The sequence below is a fragment of the Pyricularia oryzae genome, chromosome 3, assembly GCF_000002495.2.
Source record: "Pyricularia oryzae 70-15 chromosome 3, whole genome shotgun sequence".
NCBI classification, from domain to species: Eukaryota; Fungi; Ascomycota; class Sordariomycetes; order Magnaporthales; family Pyriculariaceae; genus Pyricularia; species Pyricularia oryzae.
Genome location: NC_017849.1, coordinates 2,066,932 through 2,085,039, shown reverse-complemented (window position 1 = coordinate 2,085,039; position 18,108 = coordinate 2,066,932). Strand labels below are relative to the sequence as shown.

The window sequence follows — 18,108 nt, the reverse complement described above, 5'->3', positions numbered from 1 at the left end:
ATGTCAGAAAGCCAATGCCAATGCTACAACGAGTGCACCATGCCAGTAGTAGACTTGGTTGACGAACCAACTTTCTAGAAGTAAAACCAGGATGCATAAGATCACGCATACAAAAGACCAGATCAATCGACGCACACAATTATCATAGTATAGTCTAGACCTAGAACTAGAACCAGAATCACGTTTGGACCAAGGTGGTGTCCCAATATGGTATTTCGAGCGAATGTACACCGGCACGTCGCTTCAGTTGAACGGCCAAAACATGGCGGATGGATGCCAGAGGTCCAGGCTCGCCAGGTTTGCCCCACCCAGGGCCTCGGCACATGCCAGCGCTGAACTGAAAGCCCCCTGGAATAACCCCTCCCCCAGCTCCCGTCCTCCAATCATCGTCGTTAGATTACTACCTCGGCTTTAGCACTGCGTCCACTAGTACTTGACATCATGAGCCGACGAGACCCTGTGCATACAGATGGTCGGCTGGACGACACTAAAGGTACTCCTTTGACCGAAAGCTGGTGTTCCCGTCTTCAACGTTCGAACCTCATTTCAGCCTGTACCATCATCAACGGTTCATCTGATTAGGCCAGATCAATTCATCACATACATTGTTCCGTCTAGCATCTGTGTATAGATACTTTCTGCACATTTAAAACCGCCTTTACCCTACCGTCGGCTATAACCTAAGCCGCGCCGCAGCAATGGCCTCCGCAAAGACCTTCACCCGCGAGGAGGTCAAGAAGCACAACACCGAGGACGATGTTTGGTTCATCATTGATTCGGTCGTATACGATGTTTCTGACTTCCTAGACGCCCACCCGGGTGGTGAGGCCGTCCTGCGCCAGGCTGCCGGTACGGATGCGACGACCGACTTCTACAATCTGCATCGCCATGAAGTGTATGTTAGCTGCGATATCCTGCTCTTTAAACCTGGTCTCACGATCTCAAGCTGACTTTACGATCTATTTTTTTGCTCCTGAATAGCCTCACGAAGTACAAGGACCTTGCCATTGGCACCATCGTCAATGAGAAGCCCTCAGTCATAACCCCAAAGCCCGGCGACCTTTCCCTGGTCCCCTACGCCGAGCCCCTCTGGCTCACGCCTCAGTTCAAGTCGCCCTACTACAAGGAGTCTCACCACCGCCTGCGTCGCGCTATGCGCGAGTTCACCGACATATACACCACTCCAGAGGCCCAAGCCAGGGAGAAGGATGGCGAATATGTTTCTCAGGAGCTTGTTGACCGCATGAGCAAGGCAGGCATCCTGCACATGCGAATGGGCCCCGGCAAGCACCTTCACGGCCAGAACCTGCTGGACGGTGCGGTCGACGGCAAGGAGTTCGACTACTTCCACGACCTGATTTGTGTTCAGGAGCAGACCCGTCCCTCAGCCCGCGGTTTCCAGGATGGCAACCTGGCCGGTATGGTTATTGGTTTGACTGCCGTGCTCAACTTCTGCAAGGACGAGCCCTTGAAGAAGAGGATCACCGACGAGGTCTTTTCGGGCAAGAAGAAGATTTGCCTGGCCATCACCGAGGCTTTTGCCGGCTCCGACGTCGCCAATCTGCGCACCACCGCCAAGAAAACCGCCGATGGCAAGCACTACATTGTGAACGGTACCAAGAAGTGGATCACCAACGGTATGTACCGCCTATTTAAAAACTTGTATCAAGCAAACTGCCTTTGAACCGGAAGACTAACCTAAATCTGTCTTTATAGGTGTCTTCTGTGACTACTTTGTCGCCGGTGTCCAGACCGACAAGGGTCTGTCGGTGCTAATCATCGAGCGCGGTGAGGGCGTCGAGACTCAACAGATGAAGACCAGCTACTCGCGCACCGCGGGTACAACCTATGTCACCTTTGACAACGTCAAGGTCCCTGTCGGACACCTCCTCGGCGAGGAGAACAAGGGCATATACGTCATTCTGTCCAACTTCAACCACGAGCGCTGGACCATGACTTGCGGAACAGTACGCTACTGCAGGACCATCGTCGAGGAGTGCCTGAAGTGGGCTCACCAGCGTCTCGTCTTTGGCAAGCGCCTGATCGACCAGCCCGTCATCAGGCTTAAACTTGCCAAGATGATCGCCCTCGTCGAGTCCCACCAGAGCTGGCTCGAGACGATCACATACCAGATGTGCCACATGCCTTACTCGGAGCAGTCCAAGCACCTTGGTGGCCCGATTGGCTTGCTTAAGATGAGCGCCACCCGCATGGCGCATGAGATCGCCGACGAGTCTGTACAGATTTGGGGCGGAAGGGGTCTTACCCAGACCGGAATGGGTTACATCATCGAGAACTTTAACAGGACCTACAAGTTTGATGCCATCCTGGTACGTTTGCTTTTTATTTCTCCTGTACCAATTATGTGACAAGGATCCGTACTAACTCTTACCTTTTCATTTACAGGGTGGTGCAGAGGAGGTCCTTGGAGATCTTGGTGTGCGGCAGGCAATGAAGAACATGCCCAAGGCCATGTTATAAGCTATGAGTTGGTGTTGATTTCGTCTGTAATATATAGAAACTGATGCTAGATGTGATGAAAATATCAAGGTTTTTTTTTAAAAAATCTTTCTTGACATGTCCGTAGGTAGAAGGTATGCCTTTTTAAGGTTGGCCGCGACGACATAAGCATCTCCACTTGAACTCATCCTGCGACACAATATCATACCGGGCGGATGCCGCAAGTACCTTGGAGATGGCCCGAAACAAGTTTGTACATGACCCGACGTTGTTTCCATCAGTCCATCGACACATCAACACTTTTTAAAAAGACCACGAGATCAAAAGACATCGGCTACAACAGCCAAATGGCAACAAATAATGACTGCGAGGCAAAACAAGACGCAAAGACTTTTGTAGAAACCCAGTTTGTTTTTCAAAGGCCGGCCGGTCCATGAACTCCCTGATCGCAAATCCACGCGTCAAGACCATATGAAAAAATACTTTGCTGAGACAAAAAGCCAAGTCCGCTCTCGACGTCCTTAATCAATCGTAACACTGCGTCTTCCCTGATTCCCTGTTTTCATCGTATAAATCATCGCGTAATTATTGTCATCGCCCCTTGTCGAATGGTCAGAACCATCCAGTAGTAAAAGATGGCAGAACATGAGCCGAGGTAGAAAGGTAGAGCAAAGGACAAATGATAAATAAACCGCAGCAAAATCCCATATCATTTTTGGGGGGTATCCAGATGGTGCAAATAACAAGCAACCCAACGCGACCCACGTGGAGCCACACTCTGTGGCCACCCACAAGAAAGGAGTTTTCGTTTCCTCACTCTCTCCTCCGCACTCTCAACAGACAGGCTGCCCCCAGGCAGCCGGCCATCCTCTTCGCTCGTCATGAGAAGACGGGTCGCACAGGGTACGTGCGTTTACATCATCGGCCATTTTCGAGGTAAAAGAGGTTTAGTTGTTGGGGCACTCAGCCTGGACGTGTCCGGGCTGCTGGCACTTGTAGCACATCTTCTCGCCAGTGGTCGAGCGCTTGGAGCAGTCGCGCGAGAAGTGGCCGGTCTCGCCACAGTTGTAGCACTTGCTGCCGTTCACGCAGTCGCCTGGATGAATGGTGCATTAGCCATGGTCCGAAAAGCGCAGTGGGCGGATGAGCGCTGGCATCTCAGGGACAAAACAAAAACTTACGCGACATGTGGCCAACACCACCGCAAGAGTAGCAGGTCTTGCCACCGGCACCGCCGCCGTAGCCGCCGCCGTAGCCGCCACCACCACCGCTGTAGCCGCCGCCGCCACCGCCGCCGTATCCGCCCTTCGAGCAGTTGCGAGCGATGTGACCGACCTCACCACACTGTGTCAATGTTAGTTGAGAAGCCTAGTAAGAGTTGATGATGCAGCGGCGAAAGAAGCAAGACTTGCCTTGTAGCACTCAGCACCAGAGGACTGGCCGCCACCGCCGCCGCCGCCGCCACCAGCACCGCCGGAGGGGCAGTCACGGGAGATGTGGCCAGGCTGACTGCATCGGTAGCAGATCTTCTGGTCCTTAGGCTCCTCAGGGCAGGCACGGCTGATGTGTCCCTCACCACCGCAGTTGTAGCTGAGAGTGTTGAGAGCCAGTTAGTTGGCTGTTGTTTGTTGCATTGGCGGGGAGATAAAACTCACCACTTGGCAGCGCCACGGTTAGGGCAGTCGCGAGCCTGAAAAATTATGTTAGCATTCCGAGAGGGTCAAACGACATCTTCTCTCTGTCTCGCTCCCGGCCACTAGACACCGTTTCGGGCCCCAATGGTCTTCATACCTGGTGGTTGGGTTGCCCGCCTAAATCGTTCACTCTGTCAGACTTCTCCCCTCAACAACGACAACTCAGGAGACGTGACAAGAATGCGAGGCGAAGAGGCCTAAGGATTTGCAGCTCGTTTAGAACCGTGCTCAAAAACAAATTCGTCTCCGCAAACACATCATGGTCCCGGCTGATAGTTCGCAAACTGAACAAGGTCGCAAGGGTGTCGCAGCAGGTGAAAGTTTTGAAGAAAGCAGTACAGCAAATAGCACCAAATAACAAAAAGCCGAACTCGAAGGGTCAAGAGTTCAACGTGGTGACTGGAAGTGGGTAACAGGGGTTGGGTGAAGCGCCCAAACGGGAACGTTTGGTGATGCCAAAGTTTTTGTTTTGTTTTTTGACCGCAGGACACGAGTCGCGCATGGTAAACGTCGAAATGGGCAAAAAAAGGGCGAAAACGCAAGCCAACGTAATTTCTTCATCTTGGACTCCATCGCAAGACGGACGTCAAGGTGAGACTACTTACATGTGTAGCAGGTGCGGCCACCGGCACCGCCGCTCTGAGCACCTCCGAAATCCATTGCTAGTTGGTAGGAGTTTGATTCTGTAGAAGGCAAGGAACACTGTCAATGACTGTTTCTTTGACTTGGCGCTGGTGTCAAGGAGCACGCGACTGATGATGGCGTGGGGTGGATAAGGTGAGGTTGAACGGTGGTGACAAGAAGACAAAAACAAGTATGGCTTTAGGTCGACCGAGCTTCGTCAAGGACCGTATCTATCTTTGCAAAGCCGGCAAGACAAGTGGTCGTTGAAGCCGTTCGTGACCGTTGGAAATTGGCCTTGTGCGAGCGAAAACGGCAGGAAGACAGGTGGGGGTGTAGAATGTTTGTTTTTGATGCGGGTGGGGTATTGATGAGCAGACAACAACGTACCGACGAATTTGCTAGAAGGCAACGTTGTCAACGCCGCAGGATGATCAGGTGGGTGGGAGTGAATTCAGTCGAACTGTATTCGGTTGTATCGAGATGTATGTTTAGATGAAATCCAAGTCGGGAGAGAAGTCGAAAGTGTTGTCTCGGCTTCAAAAATCCAAGTGAAGACTGTGTGAGAGCGGTGAAGAAAATGTGGGAAGGAACGAGCGATGAGGGGTTGTTTTTGTAGGGCTTAAAAGATTTTTTTTTCTCAGTCCTCGCCTTCTCCGCAGCCTTAAATTCCGTCTTAACAACAGGGAAGGGAAGGAGGCAAGGTCTCTGCATGCTTTGCTTGGACTAGACCGAATCGCCCGCAAAGACGTGCAGCATCCATTGAACATGGAGGAGGCGACGTATAGGAACGGAGCCAGTTGCCTCCACAAGGCCCGCAGTTGATCCTGTCACTTTCTCGTCACCTGCGGGACCAGACGAAAAAAAGAAAAAAAAATTCAGCTACTTGTTGTACATTAGATGGGATTAGGCCTCGACGGGGTCATGGGCAGCAGGCCAGATAGAGCCTTGGGTGTACGGAGTACATGATAACGCCAGATACTGGAAAAGTTTGTGCGTTGCCTGACGCTGTCCTAACCCGCTATGGTCTGGGATCCGCGTTTTGCAGATGGGACAATGCAGTCTCAGCAAAATGTGACGGAGACGAGGTGCGGCTGGAAAATGCTAGGCGTAGCTCCAAACGGCAATTCCACCGCTGGGAAAAGACGGGCCGAGCACGTTACCAAGTCCTTATCCAGTGATACACTTCCAAGCATCCAAGGCAATCTCTAATATGAACGCGAGAGAGTCAATGAGGGGGTCTCCGACCCAAGTATTACTATAGTATGCCCACTCAGTCGCGCTTTCCCCACCTATACCGGAGAGGGGTAGGAACTGAGGCCTTTTCCAGAAGCTTTGATATGACAAAAAGCTTTATCAGGACCCTGAAAGACCCTGAAAAAGAGAGTTTTCCTTTTTTTAGTTGTCGCTGAAAGTCAGTTGCCCACTACAAGACCAGCTCTTCCCAGGCACAATGGCACGCTCGACTCATTGACTTGCATTCCTTACGATGCAAGGCGCATGCAGCTCAGAAAGACGTTTTTTTTTTTTTTTTTTTTTTCGCAACCACGAAAGCGGTGAAGTCCGCCCCTGAAAAGGCGGGGGCTAGTGGGCTAAAAACACCCTGCAAAGCGGCTCCCCGCATGTGAGAATTGAATTCGAGTGCGCGTCTATCTACTCCGGATTGGCCAATCAGTAGCCAGGGATTGGAGTTGAGAGCAAGGCGGGTGGGGGGCCCGGCCCACTTTGAGTGTCGCCAATGCCCGCCATCTGTTTGTTGCAGGCAGTTCAGCATGTGGCTTGTCCGATCGATCAAATGTTGTTTTGGGGTGTTCCTATGTCAAACTTTACCTTGTAACTTTACTTTGTACGTTACCTTCGGTTTCGACCCCAAAAATAAAGGTTATTATTATTAATCGTATTAGAATGCAGGGCTACTCATCATTGCCTCAATCGCATTATGCTACTCGGATGCTCGGGGGGGGGGGGGGGGGGGGGGGTCCTTAAAATTGGGTTGCCGCCAGTCCCATCCGTGGCGACCCGGTTCGCCCGGCAGGCAGCGAGTGCCTGCCAGCTGGACCGTATGGCGTGCTGTTTTACACTTTGTAAGACACTAAGGCCGGCGACCGCAAATCGTCAACCGCCGTCCCGTTAAACATGGTCTAAATTCCGTGGATTTAATAATCACTCTACCGAAGCTCCCCCCAAGGTTGAGCAGAACGGTAGGTAGCTTTAAAACGAAGCCTTGGATCTTGCAAAAACTCGTGTGTTCTTGACGCCCGGGCCCGTACCAAGAAAGCTAGCTTCCAGTGCAACTTGCGTCATCAGCAGGCATATCGGGCCACCCGTAAAGCAAGTTGGCATTGTTGGCATTCATCTGGATAAGTGGAATGATAATTTACGGAAACATGTGGCATGAGTCTATTCCTGGTCTACTCATAAGGAATCATCGGTGCTGATGGTTTCCCCTCATTCTTGGCTTGAGGTTAACAACAGACACTGAGCCTAACTTCTCTTGAAGTTACCGCCAGCCCGGAACATCGGGAGCAAGTCAAGCATTCAAAATACAAACGGACATGTGCAAAATTCTCCGGATCAATCAAGGCTCAAATTGATGGTCTAGAAATAGTGTCTGGCCCGAGATTTTTCATCTCAAGACACGAAGCCACGGCGATGTTTACCTTCACAACGTCTATTCCCAGATTATACGAGAACAGCTTTTGGAGTCTTGGCCACTGCGCAAGCTTTGAAATAGCCCTAAACAACGGCTCGAGGCCGGAAATTACGTAACTACTGCTAAAAAGACATTGACAAGACAAAGGAAACAGGCCAGGTTTGATGACGCTGGCATCATTGGGCTCATTGTTGTCGAGCAAAACTGCGTGCGGGAGGCGCATTAAAATGCAAAAGCAGACTAACAGTACACAAAGCAAATAAACAAAATAGAACCAGCAACAAAAGGAAAGAAATGACAGCTTCAATAATCAAGACAGACAAAAGAAAAAAACAGGTGCCTCACTGGAGCTCCTTGCTAACAGTACGAGTTGACCTTCTCACAGGCTCACCCTGGGCAACAGGCTTGCGCTTGGCTGGGGTAGGCTTGGGTCGAGCAGTGGGTGTTTTGGCAGCAGGTGATTTGGCAGCAGGTGATTTGGCAGCAGGTGATTTGGCAGCGGGTATTGTGAATAGGCTTGTCGAGAAGAGAGCCGACTGTCTCGTGGCAGCATCCTCCGCGGCAGTTTTGTTTGCAGTAGTCTTGGCTGCGGGTGCGGCCTTTGCTGGTGCCGGCGTTTTCTTGGGCGAGGCGGCCGTCTTTTTGGGAGCCGGCGTCTTGCGCGCCTTCTTGCGCGCTGGCTCGGCCTCCTTGCCAGTCGTGTCCTGCAAACCAATCTCAATATTTGCGCCACCCGGGAAAGCACCCGCGCTCCTGGCGCCGGCCGCGGGCAGCTTGCGCTTCGAGCCCGGGGTTTCCAGCAGAATCCCAGGCAGGCCCGGCTCGGGCACTGCAGACCTGATCAGCGCCGGGTCGTCATCCTCGCCGAGCGCGCCCTTGGGGAGCCGGTAGGACGGATCGGCAAGAGGGCTGCGTTTCTTCGCCGAGGACCCGGCTTCGGGTTGGCCCTGGATGTCGGCCAGGACGGAGTCCTCGCCCTCGGGCACCGCCGACGCCTCCAGCTCCGGGTCGTCGTCGTCATTGGCGTGGGATCCCTTGCGCGGCCTCCAACTGGGGTCGTTTTCCGCACGGAGGCGGTAGTCCTCGCGCCGCTTGGCCGCGCCCAAGCGGCCGGGCTCGTCGTCTTCAGATGGGATGGAGTTGTCGGAGTTGTCGTCCGAGTTGCCGCTGTCTATCCATTCGGCGTCTTTGGGTCCGGGATTATGGTGTGACACCTTTTGCTTCTTGCCACGAGACGATCCAGGTTGTTGGGTGCCCGACTGTACTACGAGGTCGTCGTCGCCATCGTCCATGTCACCACTGTCGCGGTATTTCGAATCCTTCTCGCCAGTCTTTTGCTTGGTCTTGGCTCTCTTTCTCTTGGCTGAAGATGTCGGTGTAGTGTCTTGACCCGCTGTACGACTAGCATTGTTACGCCCCGGCTTGGGCGTCCTCGGCTTTTCAGTATAGTCCTCGTCATCGTCCTCCTCATACTCTTCTTCAGACTCCTCATCCTCCTCGTCTTCATACTCCTCGTCACGCTCCTCGTCATAGCCGTCATCCACGATGCCATCATCAACGGACTCGCCATCGCCCTTATTCTTGGGGGCGCCGGTGCCCTTGCGTTTGCTGCCTGAAGAAATGACAGTCTTTGTAGTGGGCTCGAGGGACTGGCCCGTCTGACGCTGCACCTTGCCTGGGACAGCCAGCTTCTTCGGTGTTGCGCCTGGACCTCGTGTTGGCTTGGGCTTGGTGGCCGGGGCCTTAGTAGGCTTCGTGACCGTGATGGTAGGATTCTTGGGCGCTTCGAAGCTTACTGCCTTCTTGCCTTTATCGTGCTGGGCTGGCTGCTTCTCTCCTAGCGTCAGGGCAAGGGACGCGCCCGCGTCCGTCGACGACAGCATATTGCTGTGTTTCGTGTTGTAGTGGTGTAGCCGCTTCTCCCTGCCCCAGTACTTGTAGAGACGCTCCTCGCAAAAGTTGCAGCTGTCCCAAAGATGCGACGCCTCAATGTGAGCACGCATGTCGTCGAGCTTGTCCACGCTGAAGGAGTACCCGCATGACCTGTACGGACAGGGCATCGTCCGCTCGAGCGCCAGGTTGCGCATCTGCAGGTACTGCTCTTGGAGGTGCCGCTGCTCGGTGAGCGTCATCATGGCGATGCTGACAGATGGGAGACCGGCGCCGCCGCGGAGGAAAGTTTCGATCGGCGGCGCGTTGATCGGCACGTGCGGCCGACCGCCATCATAGATGGAGATGGGATTGCCGTAGGTTTGCTCGCGGAGGAACTTGACCCTTTCGGCATCTGTGAGTGGCCACTTTCCCTGGATTGCGGGTGGCCCAAAGGGGACGACTTTGCCACCGAGTGCAGCGCCCTTGGCAGTCGTCTTTGCGAGACGCTTCTGGGTGTTGTACTGCGTGTTGCTCTGCACGATGCTCTGGCTGGTGTTCTGACTGGCACTCCTCCCAAACAAGATTTCCTCGGGACCTGATGCGGGCTTTTGACTTTTCGGATACTGTTGAGCACCAGGAGCACGATTCGGATCCAAGCCGGATTCATTAAGGGGCCCGGTAGAACTGATCTCCATCAAGTCATCAGAGTCGGAGGTTTGGGCGTCGCTGGGGTCGTTGGCTTTCCCATTGCCTTGGCCGAGGATGTGGACTGCAGCCTCCTTCTGGGCTTCTTCGTTGAGCGGCATGAAGCAGCGAAACAGCTCGGTGGGCTGACTTTCAGGGACAGACCAGCGAGGTATCATGTGGACATATATCTCTCGGGAGACTATGAAGCGCTTGATGACCTCCCACTGGCCTTCGGTGGTGTGGGGGTGCACGACGTAGTTGTTTCGTCCGGCCTCCATCATGGCTCTCAGCTGTGCCATAAACGCTGCTTTGCTGAGACCGGCGACTTTTGCGCCTTGCCGTATGAATTTCTGTTCGTCCGCGGGCATGTCGTCGTACTTGTCCCAGACCTTTTCACTCTGCTGGATGTAGATTGCACCGTCTTTGTACTTGTTGTCAAAGTCAGAGACAATCGACCGCGTGACGTTTTGCCGAAACGTCTCGACGTCCATGTCGCCCTGGAGGGAAAAGCACTGTGGGTGCTCGTAGCTTCCAGTGGCCTCGGGCCGGGTCCACTTTCCATCTTTGTTCAGCAGGATGACCTTGTGGCCCGACTGGTAGGCAGGCTTGGCAGAGAAGAAGACCTGGTCGCCGCGGCTCTCCTCGACGACATGCTTCAGGAGCTGGTTCAGAGCAGTATCCGCCACCTTGTCGGCGCCATGCAGGACGTTGATCATGAGGCTCTTGGGGAAGACCTTGGGGTCCATGATGGCCTCGCCGGGAGTCCAGATCTCGACGTGATGGATGTCCTTGAGCTCGCGCGGCGAGAACCTGGTCCACATGTGGTTCCTCAACACCTGGGCGGCCGGTTCGCCATCGGGACTTATGCTGTTGTATGCACTAAGCTTCCATTCCGCCGAGGTTTCCACACCCTTGGCTGTGCTGTCTTTGGCTGGGCTGTCATCATAGGTGAGACCCGGCATGAAGAGTCCCATTTCCCCATCGAATAGAGAAGGGCCTCTGGTCATGATGAGGTCCCTGTTGTTGCCCTCCTTGGCTCGCTTGCGGAGGGCCGTCACGAGAAAGTGCGAAATGTTCAAGCCGCCGAAGCTGAGTTTGTAGGGGGTCTCATGATCCCCTCCAAAGGTGAAGCCGACAACTGAGGGTAGGATCGCAGGAGGGTTCTCGGTCTCGTTCAACGGAGCAAACAGGATGCGGGCGGCAGCGACAAAGATGCTGTCATAGTCGTTGGCGCCAATATGGTCCCTGTCGAAGTGAGGCAGATAGATGTACGCGCAGTTCAGTTGAGCCTTGCCCGCTGCCCTGACCTTGACGATGTGCTTGTTGTCCTTGCCAGGAAACAAGTTGTTGATTTCTGGGGCCTGCTCATGCGGCCTCGTCAAGAAGAAGGCACATTTTTTCTCGTCTGGATCCGGCGTCTTCTGAATGAACTCAAATGCCGCTCTCTCATTTTTAGATCCCGTCTTGAAATCAAAGGACAGCTCGGGCTTCCCCGTCTTTTTGTTGAAGTGGTGCAGGGTTGCCATGCATTCTCCGCGTACGGTGAAGCCGAGCAGGCGATCGACGGCGCTTTGGAACTCTACCAGCCTTTCGCCAATGACAATTTGGCCTTGATAGCCGTACATGCGCCAGGTGTAGCCGTCCTCAGATGGAGTCCTCGGCAGTTTGCCTCCACGAAGCTCAGCTTGGCTTCCAGCTCCACCGCGGAGTCCCGGATTTTTGGTTGTTGAGACCGGGCCGCCTGTAGATGCCATGTTCAAAAGTTGGCCGAAGGAAGGGATCTCGTATGGAATGTGTCCAGCCCACTGCAGCTCGCTTAGGCCGCTGTAGAACATCACATACAAAGGATCGGGGCCTGAAGTTATAAACGTCTCAATCAGTATTTGTGTATCTCATATTTTATCAGGGGAAAGGGGCCGGCAAGAATACTCTGGATCATCACTTACGTCTACTAATGTCTTTGCCATAAGACCTTTCCGTGTACTTGTTCAGAAACTTGAGCGGCCGGTGTTCCGGGTGTACCAGCTCAACTTCGTCATAGACGATGCCATCATCGTCCTCATTCCCGGGCACCTTGTCATCGAATGAGACGAATGTGTAGGGAGCGACGGGCAACCCGAAGTAGAGCATGGTAAGCTTGGAGATCAAGACCTCGGCAGAGCTAGCCTGCTTGAGGCCGGCAAACCGCTCCGTCTTGACAAGCTTGTGGTACCGACGGCTGGCCTGGCGCTGTATGTAGGCGATGCCCGGGCTCCTTTCTCTGTCGGCCGGGATGAAAAGCGAGGCCTCATGCGGCGTAAAGTACTTTTCGAGTATGTCGTCCAGCCCCATCCTATTGTCGCCCTGGTGGCGAATCTTGTCGAACATGTCCCATACCTGCTTGAACTCGCTGTCACCGGCGCCAATCATGGGGCGCCAGCGATCTGGGGTGGCCTTTTTGCCAATGTCAAGCTGCTTTGGAGGGCTTTTTTTCGTCTTCTCCTGTTTGTCCTGCTTGTCTTGCTTGTCCTGGTTGGGCTTCTTCGCAGCGCCTCGAGCAGCAGGGCTTAGGAAGCTTGCAAGCATTGTCGCTAAGCACGAAACCGCCACGCAAGGCGGAGTTGGTCTTGTTTGGTCGCAACTCTCACAATGAAGAGATGGTACTGCTGCTTGCCTTGGTTGGTATCAACAAGGTCGCTTGAAGCAAAGTGTTGAAGAGAACAGGAGAAAGGGGAAAAAAAAGAAAAGGGGCAAAGAAGCTTGTCATGTGGAAAAGAAGTTTAGGAGAGATCAAGAAAACAGAGAAAAAAAAACAAAGATGCGCAACTGCCTCGGCTGGCATTGGGGCTAATAAAAAAACAATGATTTTGGTGGGAATGACGGCCAACAAAGAGAGACTTTCAATTAGGGATCACATTCTCGTTCTGGAGCATGAAATGACCGCATTCCTGGGAGTAAAAATTCACTTGGCTCTACATAGCCTCGCAGTATATGCTGCGCCCCCGGACAATGGTTTGCATCCGGCAGATGATTTCCTGTCTTGCTACGGGGATGCAGTACTGGCAAGGTTCGACTATCCTACTACGTTCAATGAAAATGATGATGACAATGTAAGCCTAGGGATGGAGTGACCATGAAAAAGGGAACAAATCCAATTGTTTCCAGACGGGCTGCTCGATTGCAGCGAGGCAAGGGTTGACGGTTTTTGGTCCTTGTTAGGGTCGAAAGGGAGAGGCCCGGGCAAGTCCGTCGTTGACAGCTAAACTTCTATTTTGAGTATCAGCATGTTGGTAGCAACGACCAAAATTGGGTGGCAGATGATCGCGATGCTGAGGAGGGGTGGAGAATAATACAACACCTGCCTTGAATACCTACCTTGCCTAGGTAGGTACTCTTCGTCCAAGACAAGTTGTCGTGCTGCTCTAGTTCTAGTAGCAAGGTGCAGTTGAATCGAGGAATTGACTCACCAGTGCGAACGAATAAAAGATTCCATCAAGCGCAGCTCCATCAAAACCAGGGAAGAAGGCAATCTTGCACAAATTGAATATTGAGAATGCCCATATCAGAGACGACTCAATGTCGCAAAGGCTAGAATAGTAGTGTGAACCCTCAAAAATCGGCGACAAAGAGCATCAGGATAGACAGTCAGGGTTAGGGAGGTCAACAGACTGGAATGTTACTCGGAGCTCGATCACCACTCCCGGATTGCCCACCACTAAGCCACAGATTCCATCTAAAACCGGATGTGAACCTCACAGACAAAGATGCAAATTGACGCAAGGGAGGTGACGACTTCTTTCTCTCCACGTTGCTAGGGTTGGTCGGCGGGTTGCATTCCAGTGCATCATTTATCGTGTTACCCCAAGACGCGAAGCCGTGTTCGTCAAGCTCAGCATTCGTCGTCTTTGCTAGCCTTTGTTCCGATTCCGATAGGTCGCTGCTTGCTCGCTTACCCTGACAGGAGCTCCCACAGTTTTTCTCCCTCATCTGACCCACGCAATCGCACTTCATACCGGTCGAGGGCCAACTCAAACAAACAACTGGGAGAAAACCTGCTATTTCCAGCCATGCACATGAGGCCTACAAGTCAAAAACTAGTCAATATGGATTTATGACACCCTATTGAACATGTTCAGCATCATCAAAAAAACTAGAAAGACCAGAACTTGTGATATTGTTCCAAGTTAAAATCATCTAACACTTTTGGCCCCAATAGGTGACATTTCCCATGGAGCGATCGCCAATGTAGCCGTCAAAATAACGGAAGACAAGAAAGGAATCAAGAATTCGATAGAAAAGAAGTAAGGGGTATTGGTAGGCTCAACAGGGGCAAAACAGTAGCAAGAAAAAAAGAATACCACAAAAACAGTGGTCTAATACTTTGAAGTGAAAAAGAATAATCGTCAAGTTTTCTTTTTGGCTTCGGTGGGACTAATCAAACCAAAAGTAGACGTCGAAACTCATTTAGCTCTAGCCTGTCAAGCAAGAAATAGCATAGACGAAGAGAACGTTTCCCATTTTGAAATCCTTCAGACCACAGCGTCGGTCTTTTGCTTTTCCTTCTCGTCACTCAGACTGTGAGGCCTCTCTGAAGTGCCTAGAGCCCCAGCAGCCCGGTCAAGACCAACCTCGATGTTGATTTCTCTCTGGCGCTCAAGGTCTGCCTGAGTCGTTCCGCTCGAGCCAAAGACAAGGTCCTAAAGAACAGAAAAAAAAATATAAACATTAGCATCTGCTTGTCACCGAATGGAACGTCCAGCTGAGGCCTGTATCGACTTACCATCTCTTCCAAGGTCAGCCTCTTCGTCTCAGGGACAAAGAAGTAGATGAAGCAGGCGCCCATGAGGGTCAGAATGGCGAACAGCAGGTAAGTTCCGTATGTAATCTTCTGCAACATTATCGGTGTGACTTGGCCGACAATGAAGTTGTTCCTGTTGGGAAGCACGTCAGATATGATACTACCCGATGGTCATGATGATTTAGGGTTATCGAGGTTGACTCACATCCAGTTGCTGGAAGCACCGAGAGCTACACCGTACGGGCGGACGCTCATGGGCCAAATCTCGGCGATGATGATCCAGGCGCATGGGCCCCAAGAGTAACCAAAGTGAATCACAAACAGCCAGACCATGGCACATGCAGCCCAACCGGCAGCCTTCTGCTCATCAAATCTGTCGATGTTCTTGGCCAAGATAATAGCAATGCTGCATCACGTAAGCACAACTGTCAGCATGGAGCAAAGTGTAGTAGCGGGCGACTTCTGCAGTGGTCACTTACACAAAGTGGCAGAAGGACATTCCAAGGGCACCGATCGTGAGAACGGGCTTTCTTCCGGCCCTGTCGATCCAAAGAACGGCAGGGATGGTTGCAATGAACTAAGGTACCAAATCACATGTTAGCATCATCGTAACAAAAAAGAACAGGGGAACATGGCATCGGCATCTTACCATGACCACGCCGACGACGCCAGTGGCCAGCAGTGAAATTTCGTTGTTACTAAGACCCAACTGCTTGAAAATACTTGGCGCGTAGTAGAGAACTGCGTTGATGCCTGTCCACTGCTGGAAGAACATGGTGACGGTTGCAACGATAATGCGCTTCCACATCGATCGTGTTTGAAAGAGCCTGCCAATCGCAACAAACTGAAGCTTGAAAGTGTTCCACGCGGTCGGGTTCGAGAGCTGGGGGAACTGCTCGGCGACGCTTCGCTTCTCAAACAATGACTGCGCCTTGATCTCAAGGAACTCCAGCTGGATCAGCTCATTGTCAGAGGGAAGCCCACGAAGGTTTGCCAAAACTCGGATGCCATCCTCCTCGCGGTCATGGTGAATGAGCCAACGGGGGCTGAAAGGCATGAATATCATTCCAATAAAGAGGACCAGCGCAGGGAAGAGTTGCAGAGTTGTCGGTGTGAGCCAGGCCGCATCTAGCTGTGTCTCGACGGTCGTGCCACCAATGAAGTTTGTTCCGCTATAGTAAAAGAACATCAAGCGTTAGATATCTCTGCTGCTCCACGAGACAAGGAATTTGGTACGAGTCTTACTAGTCAATCCAAAAGCTAATCATAATGCCAAAGCAAATAGACAGCTGCTGCAAAGCAACCAAAGCGCCACGGACTTCAGGAGGAGCAACTTCCGAGTTGTATATGGGGATAATCATCGCCAAGGATCCTACACCCATTCCGCTGGGCAAGTAAGAGTGTTAGAATAGCCCTTTACAACCTTGAATATTGTGTTGCCTCCCGAGTGCCCGAGAACTTACGTGATGAAGCGACCGGCAAGGATGGCATTGTGGGCTAGGTCGACGTCGATAGTAACGGCACAAGCCTGAATGACTACTCCGATCATAAATACTGCGCAAGCAACCAGGATTCCGTACTTGCGAGACAAAATCTCGGCAATAAAACTCGATAGAAGGGTTCCGATCCATGCGCCAAGCTCTAGGATGGCAGTAAGCCAACCTTTCTTTGCCTGATCCGCCTCTGGGTCTAAAGGAGCCCATTCGCCCATGTCTGCAAACAAGGTACGACGTCAGTCAATCCATGATGCCCGGAGCACCAAAGGTCGCCAGCCAAGACAAATGCCTCTGCTCGACAGACTTAACAATAGCAACAAAGAATGGACCCCGACTTACGTCTCTGAAATGAAGGCATGGCAAGCACGCCAGAGAACATTCCCTGATTGTATCCGTACAGTATACCTCCAATACAGGCGAAGAGGGCAACTCTGAAAACCTTGAAGTTCTTGAGGATGGCCCTGGGGCCACTGGCGCCCATCATGGCCTCACGCCTCTCCAGCGCAAGGCCGTACCCGCCAGAATCACCGGCGGCGGCTGGCATGTTGGCAGAGAGATGAAGTGGTCTCGTAGGTGGTGTACTGATACTCTCGAAAAAAAGTGTTCGGAGGGTGTATATATAGTGGCCTGGTCACCAAGAGGGTCGAGACCTGGTCGATTCAGGCGGTGTCGTCGCAAAGAATCGAGTCGTATCAGATGCCGAAAATACGGTTATGATGATATGCTAGAGAATCAAATGTCGATATATAAACCCTTTGCGTTGGTGATGATGACAATCCTAGACTGAGCGAAGATAGAAGCCAAGAACTAAACAACTCAAAGAGGTAAGCAGCCTGGGGTCCCAATCAAAGTTGAGATTGGTTTTGATCTCGTGCACAGATTGCGCACAGTAACGGGTTCTCTTGGGAAGGCAGCAAGGGCAGAAGCTTGTACTTCAACTAGCGTGACGGCAGATGGAAAGACTGAACCGTGGAAAAGGATCTACTTTTGTTTATGAATTCCGGAGAAGGCGCCACTCTTGAAGAAATAGAAATAAAAAAAAATCCTCCAGAAGTTCTCGTCATCTTACCGACCATCGGACAACCAGCAGCTGCATGCAGCTCATCTGGAATTACGCCGAACAGCTCTCCGCACCCTTGGGTTGATTTGGTTGTTCATCCCAGCTCCGAGGTGCGGGTAGCACACACCTCCAAATCAGCCGTGCGAATCAGATATAATTGCTACACACGATCCTTGGATCATCATGCGGGGGAGAGGCGCCGACAGGGAAGTCTTTGTGGTTCGTATCCTCATCCTTTTTGCCCGGGGTGAGGGGTAAATTGGGATGCAAGAGTGATGTGAGGTGGTATTGGAGTATTGTTGCCACGGTTCGTGGACCGGAGTCTAGAAGATGATTAATGTTTTTTTTTCTCCTGTTGGGACGGAAGAGCGGTCGAGCAGGCTAGGCCGCGTCAGTAGCAATGAACATGACATTAAACGCGGGATGGAGACGCGGGAAATTCTTGCCTGCTGTGGACAAACTCGAGACTAAACCAACATCGCTCAAAGAGGTACCTACCTTACCTACCTACCTACCAGGTATCTAAATACCTTCGCCTCCCTCACCTTTCTCCGCATCAACAATACGTTTGTGACTACAGTTCGGGCCGAAAAGCTCATTATTATGAGCGAACATCACCTATATCAAATCCAGATCGCAGCTCTACGATAGGTGCAAATGCCCAAGGGAATAACAACGGTTGTAAATCCGATGCTGCCGAGCAAAGCTGAGCTTAGTTTCTTAGCTCGCGGCCTCGGTAGGTTGTGCCGCCGAGTGAGTGCCGGACAAGAAAGCTGCTTGTACAAGAA

The 18,108-nt window shown here is 52.2% G+C and overlaps 4 protein-coding genes across 4 annotated transcripts; 1 reads left to right on the top strand and 3 right to left on the bottom strand.

Annotated features, from left to right (window-relative positions):
• Positions 1 to 698: 698 nt before the first annotated feature.
• On the top strand, positions 699 to 2,481 carry MGG_05949 (acyl-CoA dehydrogenase; the record flags this gene model as incomplete). Its single annotated transcript, XM_003711736.1, has 4 exons — positions 699 to 895; positions 982 to 1,637; positions 1,717 to 2,330; positions 2,407 to 2,481. The coding sequence occupies 4 exons, from the start codon at positions 699 to 701 to the stop codon at positions 2,479 to 2,481; spliced, it is 1,542 nt and encodes a 513-aa protein (XP_003711784.1).
• MGG_05948 (zinc knuckle domain-containing protein) lies at positions 2,471 to 5,311 on the bottom strand. Its single transcript, XM_003711735.1, has 7 exons — positions 5,166 to 5,311; positions 4,760 to 4,837; positions 4,252 to 4,271; positions 4,116 to 4,150; positions 3,873 to 4,050; positions 3,642 to 3,804; positions 2,471 to 3,556 (listed from the first exon to the last, which is right to left on the bottom strand). Exons 2-7 carry the CDS (start codon positions 4,812 to 4,814, stop codon positions 3,408 to 3,410), a joined length of 600 nt encoding a protein of 199 aa, XP_003711783.1. The 5' UTR covers positions 4,815 to 4,837; positions 5,166 to 5,311; the 3' UTR covers positions 2,471 to 3,407.
• A 2,296-nt stretch (positions 5,312 to 7,607) lies between these two features.
• MGG_15234 (uncharacterized protein) lies at positions 7,608 to 12,552 on the bottom strand (the record flags this gene model as incomplete). The annotated part of the gene is made up of 2 exons (XM_003711734.1): positions 7,608 to 11,842; positions 11,934 to 12,552. The coding sequence occupies 2 exons, from the start codon at positions 12,550 to 12,552 to the stop codon at positions 7,770 to 7,772; spliced, it is 4,692 nt and encodes a 1,563-aa protein (XP_003711782.1). The 3' UTR covers positions 7,608 to 7,769.
• A 1,648-nt stretch (positions 12,553 to 14,200) lies between these two features.
• On the bottom strand, positions 14,201 to 17,767 carry MGG_05946 (high-affinity glucose transporter). The gene is made up of 8 exons (XM_003711733.1): positions 16,600 to 17,767; positions 16,228 to 16,477; positions 16,010 to 16,150; positions 15,414 to 15,936; positions 15,244 to 15,341; positions 14,970 to 15,170; positions 14,747 to 14,897; positions 14,201 to 14,663 (listed from the first exon to the last, which is right to left on the bottom strand). Exons 1-8 carry the CDS (start codon positions 16,802 to 16,804, stop codon positions 14,496 to 14,498), a joined length of 1,737 nt encoding a protein of 578 aa, XP_003711781.1. The 5' UTR covers positions 16,805 to 17,767; the 3' UTR covers positions 14,201 to 14,495.
• Between the last annotated feature and the right edge of the window lie 341 nt (positions 17,768 to 18,108).